This window comes from Crotalus tigris, unplaced genomic scaffold (genome assembly GCF_016545835.1).
Source record: "Crotalus tigris isolate CLP2741 ecotype Arizona unplaced genomic scaffold, ASM1654583v1 scf7180000020075.792833, whole genome shotgun sequence".
NCBI lineage: Eukaryota > Metazoa > Chordata > Lepidosauria > Squamata > Viperidae > Crotalus > Crotalus tigris.
Genome location: NW_024097847.1, coordinates 176,628 through 189,731, shown reverse-complemented (window position 1 = coordinate 189,731; position 13,104 = coordinate 176,628). Strand labels below are relative to the sequence as shown.

Genomic DNA, 13,104 nt, shown 5'->3' with positions numbered 1-13,104 from the left:
GGCCCATTAATTTAGAAGCACAGAGAGAAGACTGAAAACAGCCTGAAATATTTATCTAGAAGCCTTTTGTAATGAAGTGTTCCTTCAAACTTAACAAAATTAAGTTTGTTAATTTTGTACTTGATGCAACCCATAGTTAGCTCATAACCAGTCTTGTCTTATGTGAATCTTCACAAGCACAGACAATTGTAACATTTTAGAATATCTTGGTCATCCAGGCTAAAAAGACTTTCATTAACCAATAAAATAGCATAATATGGGTGGCTAGTGATAATTATCATAGGCAGTTGAGCCTCTAACTCAATCACTTGTTATCACTAATTAAATCTTATTAACTTTTGACAGTTTTGAGCCCAGTTTACACTTTCTGTGATCATAACTGAGTTCTAAACTATAGAAATTATTTGGCTATAAAGCACATACATTTTCCCCCAAATATCTACAAAATATCATTTTCTATGGGGACAAGAACAAAGCATTATCACAATTAAATTATAATTCATATTTATGGAAAATGAAAGATAATTGCTGCTATATCTGAACATCTAATAGTATCAGTAAAATTAATTAAAATAGTGGAAGCACCAAAATATCTTAAAATCCAATATCCAAGAAAAAGGCTGTAGGGCATTTTTTTTTTTTTTTTTTTTTTTGAGACTGCACCATTCATTTAAGAATAAGGACATGACTGAAGGTGCTGAATGTCTTGGACAACATTACAATCTGGAGGGAAATGTAGCTATTTATTTTACCATATTTTCAAAAACGACTTGGGTATTCCTAGCTGGAAAAAAATACACATGCTTTCTTTTGAAGCTTCAAACTCTTCACACACTTCAAACAGTGAATATAGCTTTTCCTTGTGAAGATAGGAGAAAAGTGAAAATGATCTGGAAGAAACAATGCCACTTGACAGTAGAATATTTCTTCCAAATGCACAGGGAATATGCCCATGTTTGATGCAAATACAATCACCACTGCTATTGATTCTAGAGTGTGCAAAATACAGTGCCATTGCCAAGGATGAAAAGAAGAGAATCACTATGCAGAAATGTGGAGGTAGCAAGCTGTGTTGAAGGTGGTTGCTATTTTCCAAAGGCACATGTGGTGATGCTTCATTTAAATTCTTCCAGATGCATGCATGTTTTTATGCTGTTTGGCCCAAATACTCAAAGAAATAGAAATATTAAATTAGGTTTCAACTGAAGATCATAAATACTTTGGATTTGTTATGATCCTTGGTGTCTGGATTATCCAATTCTATTAAAGTGTTCTTGTCATCCTTAATTGCTTGCGGTTCTTTAGAAGTCTGGATTGTTTGTGGCAGATTCTTCAAACTGACATCCATATCCTTGAAAGCATGGAGTAAAAACACTCCTAGAATAATGGTAAGAAATCCACATACCGTCCCGATAATGTCTAGTACAGACATAGTGACCCACTCCTTAAAGAGGATAACTGAAGTTGTGATGACAATAGTGGTGAAGAGCACATAGTAAATGGGAAATACCATAGAGGTATTGAAGATGTCCAGAGCTTTATTGAGGTAGTTGATCTGAGTAGTAATAGAAGCCACTAACGTGAAGACAAGAATCCAGGTCAATGGGTTTTGTAGAACAGTCTGGTGAGTGAAAAAACTCTTGATGGCAATGCCCAGCCCTTTGACAGATGAGACGGAGAAAGCCCCAATCACAGAACAGATGGAGAGGTAGATGAGAATATTGGTCCTGCCATAACGTGGTGCTAGGAAACAAATCAGGACTAAGCTGATAATCAAGAGGATACTGGCATAAACAAGAAAACCTGGAAGAAATTAAAAAACAAAAAAGTGACAAATCATGACATTTCTATACAAGACAGAATGCAATGCTTAGCATAAGTACTGGCTAGTACAATAAATTGATGGGTAGAACAACACAGCACTGCATTATTTTAGGAACTTAAATAAATCAATAAGTTTATTGTAAGGGATGGGCATCCTCCTACACATGCAAGAACAAGATTTAAGTCTACAGAAAAACAAAGTTTTTAAGGACACAACCCTATGGCCCTAGAAAACCTTGGAGAAGAGAAATCTAGGAGACAGATGTGAATATCTATGATGTCTTGCTGGCTGCAGACCACTAGATTGGGGAATTACTGAAATATTTCAATTATTAAATTGGGGGCTACTTTGCAATTGATCATACAGCTCTAAGGATAAGGTTATTTTGTCTGAAAGGCTGTACATCAAAAGCAGTTCCCTGTATCTCATCTCGAAGTCCAATTTTTTTTAATTGAAATTTATATCAATTCAAAATGAAATGTAAAAAAAAAATTGACAACAGGACATGAGAGTTTCATTAAAGATTTTCTCCCTGGAAAGAGAAGCAAGACAATTGGCACAGTCCATGGGATGCCACCAAACATAAATGTATACAAAATCATGGCAACTTCAGGGAAGAGTCACCCTTGTGCAAGACATTTTTACAACCATCACTTTACTGCCCCTGGGAATCTGGTTCAGATATGAAAACATTCGAACTAAACACAACACCTTCATTCCTTTGCTGCTTTAGTTCAAAAGCTTACCTGGTTCCTTCAGTTTTGAAAACAATTCTCCCAAAGTGGTTATTTCCTCTTCTTCAGGAGCATGTATCACAAGAACAGTACTACCCACAATGCTCAGCATGCAGCCAAGTTTGCCCAGTAAGTTCAGCCGTTCTCCAAGCAAATAAGAGGACAAAATGGCACTGGGCACAACAGACAAATACAGAAACACAGCCTTTATTTTTCCTGTTACACTTGTAAGTTACTAATAAAAAACAAAAGAGTCCTTACAAAACTGTACTCTTATTAACTGACGTAAATTAAAGTCACTGAAACACAAAACTAATATGCAAGGTCAATTACAGAGAGGGAAAAAAACCAGAACTTAAGTACATACCTGGCTATTGGTATATTAGTACAAGATTAGAAATCTTTTTTTCTACTGGCAAGCCAGATTGCATTATTAGTACCTAGACCTAGAATAAATATGGGATAAAAGAGCAAATTGGAAGATAGTCACCTTATAAGCACACTAAGTGCTCCGAGTGGTGTAACAATTGTTGCAGCTGCAAAGGCATATGCGGCAAAGTTGGCAGCCTCTCCTCCACCCACTGAGCAAATAGCCACCAGGAAACAAAAAAAGAATAGGTGAATTACAATTATTACTATTTAGGTTCTCACTGACCAGCAACTCTTGTTTCCACTCAGTTTCATACAATTTGTCCTTCGAAGAAAATATTAAAGCTTAGGAACTCTAAGCAAAAAGTTATCTGTCCAGATAGGCCTCGGCTTAATTAATACCTTTATTATGGTATATATTTTATGTGGACTGGAGTTACCTGCAAATATTTCCTGCATTCCAGTCCACCAAAGCTCATACCACTATAAATTTGTCAGTTGCTGAAGGTGCTACAAGGCATATTGCTAGCTCTAACCAGCAAATGTCTCTTCTGAAAACTGAATCATTTAAATTCCTGAACATTCCTATGTTATGGTGATAAGATCTGAAAAATAATTTCCACAGGCTTCAGCGTAACTGCTCAGCCAAAGAGCGCTTTAAGCGAAAAAAAATCTTTAAGGCATTCAAACATAAACTCCTTCAAGTACAAAAAGGCCAAACAAAGTTGTAGAAACAACGTTCGTTAACTGCAAGATGTGAAATAATCTTTCCAGCTCAGGGAAACACAGAGGGATTAAGTCCTCAATAATCATCAAGGTTAAATATTTTATCAGATACCAACCCAGGCCTGGGTAAATAATCCTACTTACTGGTTACCAAACCAGCCCACCATAGCCAGTCCCTTAGATAGCCGTGACCTCCATCTCCTGGGGAAATAAAAGGACATATATAGAGAAGCATTTTGTAAAAAGGTTCCATATAAAATAAAATCAATTTCAAACAGAATGCTACAGTAGCTAAACATAAAAGAGAGAAAGAAACAACAGCTTCAACTGACAAAACGACAGTTGTGCAAGCCACAACATACATATGTTCAATGACTTTTCAATGCCTTTCAGAAAGAAAAGGAAATACTACCAGAACTGGCAGGCCCTTAAAATCCCATCCTCCCCCACACATGCACACCCCTCTTGCGTGCATGGACTGGACACTCACAGCTTAACATTTCTGAAATTAACTGCCACAACCTTAAGCTCCGACTTGAACATTTCACCATATGACATAGTGTACATTGTTACAGACTTGTTTTTCAACATTTTCTCCAGAAATATCATACTAGAAAAAGTATTGTTGCTCTAGGAAGCAGGACTGGATTATTAGTCCATTTGCAGCTGTTCTGTGAATACTACTAGTAGCACCTCTAGTGTATTTAAAATGGCAAACAGGATGAATTCAATGTGATACCTGAAGGGGTCTTCAGAAGCCAGAATGTATTAATAACTTCTCCAACCTGGAAGGTGACCATTGTGTTTTCTCACAACCATTATTTCCAGTCAGCATACCCTTGATTATTCTGGCTCTGAATTTTTATGAGAATTGAATTCCAATACAACAATGCTTCGAGAAATCTGGCTTAAATGTCACTAGAGTTCTTTTTCAGAAAACAGATGTTTTTCTATTCCCCCCTCTTAAGTCAACAAATCCATACCAGCCCTGGTGCCTCCTTTCTCCACCAGTCGACGCAGTCCTTTCTTCTTGAGGATGACACTGGTGCCAATGAGAAAGCTTGAAAAGATGGCCAAGGCCAAGCCAATGTAAAACCCATATTTTTCTTCAACTTGTACCATCCAGTTGGAGCTTAAATTAAGATTCGTATGGGGTGAAACTGGAGAACTGACATTCTTAATGATTTGACAAACAGCATGATGATTCAGACAAGCCAGAGTGATCAGGGAGCCTAGTAAGACAAGCGGGAAAAGATAAGATTAGAAATTAAGACATTAATAACTAGCAGCCCTTTTGTCTTTAATTCTGCATGTAACCAGATTATTATTGCTAGAAAACTTTTTTTTTCTTTGAATTCTTGCCCCATGAATTGACATTTAATTAGCAAAACTATGAGGTTAGTTCTTAGCAAAACTATGAGGTTAAAAATATATATTCTAAATCTATGCAAGGTGAAGAATTGAGAAATAATGGCACCCAGATGCCTTAAAACACAACCTTATAATAACCCACAATCTGGAGGTATTTTTCTTGGACTGTAAATATTTTCAAGGCTTATTTCAATCTTGAAATTCATTTTAGAGTAAACAATAATTTGGAAACCTACTGCTTCCTTGGTTTTTTAATTACATATTTCTAAGACTATGACATTATTGCTGCAAACCATTGTCCTTCTAATGCGTGTTTTCACATTTGCCTTGCTCTGCAATAAATTACTATTTGCAAGTTGCCTTTGACCATTTCCACTTTTAAAAAGAATTATTAATCCTGAGATAATCTACAAGAACCTTCAAATTATACACACCAATTTAGTAAATATTCAGTGAACTATTCCAGTGTTTCCCCAAGGAAAAGCTTTGTCTCCATTTTATTAGATGGAAATAATGAGAAGGTAATATTTTTTCACAAGTTCTGTCTCTCTATTCTCTATGCTAAATTGCAGTGGTGTGATTGTCAGAAAATACCGGGGGTGGGGGGGGGGGGGAATTGAAGGTTTTCAACCTCCATCTTCATCAGCTGCTCTGTATGAAAAAAAAATGTAAATGTGGACTTGTGAAAATTTAATTGAGGGAGCAATGAAACATTACCTAGCATTGGTGCAAGGAATGGTTTGTGCATGTTGAGTATCATTATTTTAAAAACTTAATTTTATTACATTTATACTTTTGTTTCAAGAGCTAAATATTTCTTCTCAACTATCCTATCTTCAGAGCAGCCTGGGAAACAGGAACTCATCTGAAACAGGAACTCATCTGAAATGAATTTATGTATGGAGAATGAAGGTGGATTTTCTAACCTTTCTCAGGGTACAATAAGCTTTGAACCTTTCCCCTTTCTCTTCAGGTCTGAATGTGAGTCACCTGTGAGAGTGAATATGGATATGTACACTGTACAAGAATGACAAACTATTTAGATTTCCTCCTGCTATGTAATTCATGCCGTAATTCTGGCATTCAAACAAAACTTCAGCTGAAGTTTTATCCAGAATGGAGAACAATCAATTGAGAAAGATGAAACTGCTGAGGATTGGGTTTTTTTAGCACGTAAACATCAAATGACAAAATGTGACTATTACAAGAAAAGCATGAGAATCCATACAGGTCATCATGAAGGGAATATTTCAAAAGCACAAAGTCTTTGTCTGCAAAATAAATTCCAGAAATTCCAATTTAAGAAAAGTGAATATTTAATAATTAATATATTCCATTATTTAACATCTTATTTCAATCAGCTTGCTGCTTACATTTTCTAATAATCATTTACTTTCCTTTGTAGAAAGTAGGACTTTGTTATATTCACAACTCATCTCTTTCATGTAATGACTCCTTTTGTGCCTAAGACAACACCACTTTCTGAAAGACTGATCCACCAATGGGCTTTGTGATCCCAAGCCTAGTCCAACAGTCTAGAACTACTTTGTATAAAGAGGTATAAATATAATTAGAAAATTAACAAATACAGGTAAAGGACTGTTAAGAAATAAAGTACTGAATTTTATTAATAACAAAATACTGTTCAAGCTGGCTTATACATCTGTAATATTATTCTTATTTAACAAGGAAGAAATAAGAAAAAAACACATTTTTAATTAGGGCACTAAAGAATTCTGTGACATAGTCAAACATAGATTCCTTACAAAATCTGAAAAAGGAAACAAAACTCCTTGTACTTGTGTCCTGGATACTTTTTAATTAACATATATTGTATTGGTTCTATATTTGTAGCTCTAGCCATCTTGTAACTAGTCCATTGTTTGGATTTAAATGCGTTAAAGATGATTTCAATTGAATCTCTTTTTTAATTTAAATAATTTTTAAATGAATAAATATTTCTGTGGGGTACTTCATTTGTTCTTTGATAGCTCTAATAATACTAATGAAGCACCCCACAGAAATATTTATTCATTAAAAATATGTTAATTAAGAAGTATAAAGGACACAAGTACTATTTCTAAAATCCTCCTTTGTTCCCTTTTCTGTCTTTTCTTTTTCATTATAACATACAAGGTTTCAGATTTGATGGGATTATATTTTTGTGAACTCCTCTTAAAAATTAACTAATTGAGCCAAAGCCATGCTATAATTTAAAGAAAAGCATCTGAAAAAGAGAAGAGCATAAATTTTTGGAAACAGCTATAGCACACTGTCTTTCAAGATAAAAATAGAAAATTTTATATCACTAAACGTATCTTAATTTATGAAACAGAAAATGATACATGCTGCAATTTAACACTGAGATGGGAAACTGATACATCCTCAGTTTCCAGATTTCAAACAAATCATGTCTATCATAAGCATCAAACACTGGAAGTTTTTAAGAAGAGACTGGACAACCATTTGTCTGAAGTGGGATAGAGTTTCCTGCCTAAGCAGCAGTTGAACCAGAAGACTTCCAAACTTCCTCCCAACTCTGTTATTCTATTCTATTCTATTCTATTCTATTCTATTCTATTCTATTCTATTCTATTCTATTCTATTCTATTCTTTTTTGTGAATGTTTATGTTTAATAAATTTATTATAACTTTGGATATAAAGAACTGATATTTGTACTTTTGAAAAAAATAACCTTGTTTATTTCAAATGTGGCACTTTAATGTGCAGCTCCACTAAGCTCTGGATTAAGTTGCACATACTTCCAAGTGATTTGGAATTAACAGTTCAGAAAAAAAAGAGAAAAGAAATCAAGCTGATTCATTAAGGCAGCCAAACCCTTAATACTGTTTTTAAAAGCAGCCATGTTCTTTTCCAAAGCGTTTCTTCTGAATGAATGTCAAAACCTGCCCAGCCGTATTCTATAGTTTCTATCCCATACTTTGGGGAATAGATACATATTCCAAAGACAGTCCACAATATTGAAATATCTAATTGTTTGTACATACCACAGTAATTGCCTAGGCCAGGGGTAGGCAACCTTGGCTCTTTTATGACTCGTGGACTTCAACTCCCAGAATTCCTGAGCCAGCATGGCTCAGCTTGGAAACCTCTCCCTTTCCCCTCAGCATGGCTGGCTCAGGAATTCTGGGAGTTGAAGTCCACGAGTCATAAAAGAGCCAAGGTTGCCTACCCCTGGCCTAGGCCAAGAGCTTCCTGCTCTAGAAGAATACAGGAGTGTCACCATTATACTGTACCTTATCTATCATTGCCTAAACCAGGCATGTCAAACTTGCGATGTCACGTGATGTCGCACGACGTATCACGACTTTTCCCCCATTGCCGGCAAGGGGTTAAGCACGGTTTTGGAGTGACACATCCGGCCCCGAGCCGGCAGTTTGACATGCATGGCCTAAACCAGTGTTTCCCAAACTTGACAATTTTAAGGCATGTGGACTTCAACTCCCAGCGTTGCTGGCTGTGGAATTCTGGGAGTTGAAGTCCTCATGCCTTAAAATTGTCAAGTTTGGGAAACACTGGCCTAAACTATGGATCCATGTCTAACTTAAGACAGCTTCTACTGAACTATCAGAAACAAAGACTGAGGCAGATTGTTCTTTAGAATTGTCACTTGTTAGGACTCCCTCCCCAAAAATCTGCCTTCATATATATAACAAAATTGCATAAACTATCATAAAGAATTTCTCACGAGATGCACATTCTTAATGTTAATTTATGTTCTTAATGAAGAAATGAAGTATAGTGGGTAAACACAATCTAGGAAGGTTAACAGTTTCATCAAAGCTTTCCAAGTGGACCTTCCCAGAAAAAAGGATTTTTTTTTTCAATCCAAGTATGTAATGGATTTTTTCTCATATAATATACTATATGTAGCCTTTTCTGTTTCCTCACCCATCATAACCCTCTTCCCAGCCATCAAGGTGTTTGTGATCATTTTTAAAGCCCTTCCAGCCATGTGCTGAGATTATCATTTGCCCAGGTTACCTTGCTTGTTCAATTACATTGGCCCACAGGAATGTTAGAAGCTATCAATCAATCCACACAACAATATGATAAAACGTTTTCCTACATTCCAGTCTGTAATGAGCCCTAATGCCATTTTAAAAGAGATAAAATAAGTCAAATTAAAATATAAAGTAGCTATGTTAGTTAACACATTACAAAGTCCATGTCATGTGCCCCTTACATCCCACCCAATTAGGCAGGACTGCTGAGAAATTTTGACTGATAGGGTCCAGGAAGAGACCCTTCTCTGCTTTTGCCCCAACCCATTCTATCCCTTGAGGTAAGTCTGGCCCCTACCTTTCTTGTATTCCAGAATAGCATTAAAATTTGGGTCTTCTAATTGCCATAGGGGCCGAAAAGTAATATGCAACTCTGGGGGTAATTCGTGGCTTAATTTTATTTTTTGTATGGATTTTATGGATTTTTTAAAATCTGTAAACCACCCACAGTCACTTCATTAGTGAGTAGTGAGATGGGCGATATATACATTTGATTCATAAAGAAATAAATTCCTGAATGTCATGGACATTTTGGAGTTGCATATTCAAAAATTGTAATGGTACAAGTTACCAAGAGAAATTGACAGAGCTCCTTTGAGCAACAGGAAGTGTCTTTTTGATTGCACCAGACAACCCTGGATCAAAACCACCTACTTAAAAATAAATAATTTAATTTATTCTTTCATTTATTTTTTTGTACCTTGTTTTTTGTTCGGAGTTTTAATAATGAAGTAGTAGTATGCATTTAAATGGATATATTTACAAATCAGAAATAGAATAGAATTGACAGGATCATTACAGAAAAAAATGTTAGCAGCTCTATGTTTACGAATTTGCTAAAACTGCTTAAATATGAAAGGAGATATAATGATCAAATATACTGAGGGAACAGGAAACTCAATTCTGTCTTTTGTCAAATTAAACAGAAAAAAAGAAAACTGCTGCTAAATTATATCTACAGCGATGCAAATATAGCATAATGGTGTTTAGACCCTGGCACTTTGCCTTATATAGGACAGTCTTTGTGAGCTTGAAAACAAAAAGAGAATTCTTATTAGTTCTGAAGCCACAATGCCCTAATGTCATGCAATAGCTAGCCCTTTCCTTCTTCTGTGATAGTTATTTTCAAAAGCAAATAATCAGAAGGAAAAAGGCTGAAAATGGAGAACTGTTAACTCATACATTTTATTAAGATAGATTCTGCTACACTTTTTGGTAAGAAATTAAGTTCAAAGTCCTCTCTGATTAGATAGGAGTTGAATGTTAGGCCTAATCCATGTATACAGCAGAAAGAAATGGTGATAAAGCAGAAAGCATATTAAAGAAGCAGAATGGCTTATTTCCTTTCAAACTTTGAAAGGAGAAATTATTTTTAACACTCCTGTTAGAATCAGAAAAAGACAAGCTTTTCAAGTCAGGAAACTGAGTCCCTTTGTCTAAGATCTAAGAGGCTTGTTTTGTAGAATAAATTTATTGTGGGATATTTTTGCAATTCATACACATCTGTTTATTTACTTTATTTACTTGCCTTTCTTCTAAATTTCTGCTGATTCTGCTAGAGAATCTCATAATTAACCCACACAAACCTGTCAACCATGGGAAATTTTAAATAGGCACATGTAATAAATCATGCTCCCCAATAAATATGGTACTGGGAAAGACTACCAATGTCTACTGACTCTGACAAGTCAATTTAATTTATGGAAACAAGACTCAGCTTTCCTCCCACAAGAATAAATTAAATCTATATTGGTAATTTCACAACAGCAGAGTGCAAAGATTTGTGTATGAGCAAAAGGATAATGCCTCTTAGTATGCAAATTGGAGAATATTATTGCTCTGAAAAAGTGATTACACATCAATCTGTAGAATTCACAAGTTGCTTTCCTGGATCAGGCTTCCAATAACTCTTTCAGGATCCACTGCCTGAAGAATCTCCTTCCAGAACACGCAGACCCAATCCTTTGCTTAGCAAAATGCAGAATAAACTCTATAAAAGCTGAAAAGCTGAACAGGAATTGTGGGAGGATGTCAGGCAATCACACCCTTGCTCCTTTCACCTCCATTTCTAATAAGGTTTGGTTTTCTGGTTTCACAAACTTTGTAGGCTTAGGACAAACAGGAATGGCGTGATGGGGCTGATTTGTTCCTTATATACTGTGCTTCCTCTACTTGGTCTTGCCCCAGTTGTATCATAGGAAGATGACCACATTCCACTAGCCTGAATTCCAGTTTTGTGTTGAGAGTTACTCATGAATGCCAAAGAGCATGTTTTCAAAAGCAGGCAACCTTCCTCCCATGAACCATACCGCAATCTTGGATCTTGTGTGGTTTCGCCATAAATTAAATAAAAATACCTGGCTGAATCCTTAGTCCCGAATCAGTAAGTATCCCAGTGCAAACTGTTTTACAGCTGATTGCAAAATTAATTAGGAAAGTGATAAGTTCATTAAAACAACCATCTTTCCCTCAGCTAATATATCTCCCTTTTGATCCAGCCATTATATCAGTGTTTCTGAATCTTGGTAGATGAATTTTAAGAAGTATAGACTTCAACTCCCAGAATACTACTTGGGAAGGTGAAGTCCGCATCTCTTAAAAGGTTGAGAAATACTGAATTATACAATATGCTTCATTCTTGTTAAATTTTGTAGGAGGAAAGGGAGGAGGAAGAGGAGGAAGAAGAGTTGAGTGGAAACTTCTGGAAGCCAAGAAAACGGGTAGCAGAAGAGCTGTGCCAAAGAGATAAGGAGGGCCAAGTGGGGAAAAAAGCTGGGATGGAGGCCTTATGTACTTTCTGATCAACGTTTTAGAAACCAGCCTTGCCTTCTTGCTTCTCTCCCAGGGACAACAGGTGAAGTTAGATTCGTCGCGAAGGTTGGAGAAGATGAAGGTTTCTCCCTAAATCCTTACGCCACGTCAGGGCGAATTTGGAGGGGAGGAAAGGTTTTCCGTGAATCTGAGAAATGCAAGTGGGAAGGGAAGAAGGGGGCTTCCTCAAAAGCCAACCTGGGGGCAAAGCGAGCGCGCTCACTCACCGCCGGCACAGCTCCGGTTCACCCACAGCGGCTCCGGGAGCTCCATGTGCGCTTTCGCAGGCGAGAAGATCAGCACATTCCTAGAAGGCAGCCGCGCAGGAGATGCGGCAGGGGGAATCTGGAGATGGGACGAAATGCGCGCCTGGTGCCCCCGCCGGTTCGCTTCGGTTCGCCGCCGCCTCTCTCTTTCGCTGTTGGTTCTCTTCGGCCGTCAGCTTCGGAAAGAAGAACGGCCTTCTCTCCCCTCTCTTCTCCTCGCCCCGCCCAAGCCTAACCTGCGCGGAGCTTGAAAATTGCCCCCTGGCAAAAAGTGGAGTCGCACCTGCCCCAGCTGGTTACGCCACGCCGCGCCCCTCCTTCCTCTCCTCTTGCTTGCTGCCTCCTCGCGCGTGCGCTCCGTCACAAACGTCTCGTACTGGACCTACGGTATGAGCTCGAGGGGCTGAGGAGGGGAACCGCGGCAACCAGGAGCTCTCGCAGGCACTCCGTGCGTGACTCTCCGCGCGAGGCTAGCGCCCCCGTGCCCTTTTTTGAGCATAAATTCGGGCCCCTAATCCTATTTTCAAAGGTGGCAAACCCATCCGTTTTTCCACTGTTTTTTTTTTTCCTTCTTCTTAAATTTTGCTTTTGGCATTGCACTCTTCCTTGTTTGGGCAAGATATGATTTGTTGAGTGTGAGCATGCCCCACGCTTATTTCGCTGATGGTGTTATCTAGTCAGGTAATAAAGCGTCTGCAAGCTAATAACCAAGCTCAGAGAGCACCACGGACTCCACAGTTCAACCATGAGCTACATACATTATTTTCTACTGGATTTAGTATAATCTTGTTCTAAGTGATTCAGAACCTCATAGTCTCCAGATATTGGACCGGGATATCAGCAGTATCGCCAATCTTACCTGGAATAGCAATGCAAAGCTAGGGTATCAATTAGCGTACTGATAATATCAAACCCCAAAGTGCAAGGTGACTACTTCAATGGTATCGTGGATTGTTAAATGGGATGGGGGAAGAGG

The 13,104-nt window shown here is 37.5% G+C and overlaps 1 protein-coding gene across 1 annotated transcript; it reads right to left on the bottom strand.

Moving 5' to 3' along the window:
• Positions 1 to 625: 625 nt before the first annotated feature.
• NIPAL4 (NIPA like domain containing 4) lies at positions 626 to 12,524 on the bottom strand. The gene is made up of 6 exons (XM_039365501.1): positions 12,090 to 12,524; positions 4,638 to 4,886; positions 3,799 to 3,855; positions 3,050 to 3,140; positions 2,572 to 2,732; positions 626 to 1,803 (listed from the first exon to the last, which is right to left on the bottom strand). The coding sequence occupies exons 1-6, from the start codon at positions 12,133 to 12,135 to the stop codon at positions 1,199 to 1,201; spliced, it is 1,209 nt and encodes a 402-aa protein (XP_039221435.1). The 5' UTR covers positions 12,136 to 12,524; the 3' UTR covers positions 626 to 1,198.
• Between the last annotated feature and the right edge of the window lie 580 nt (positions 12,525 to 13,104).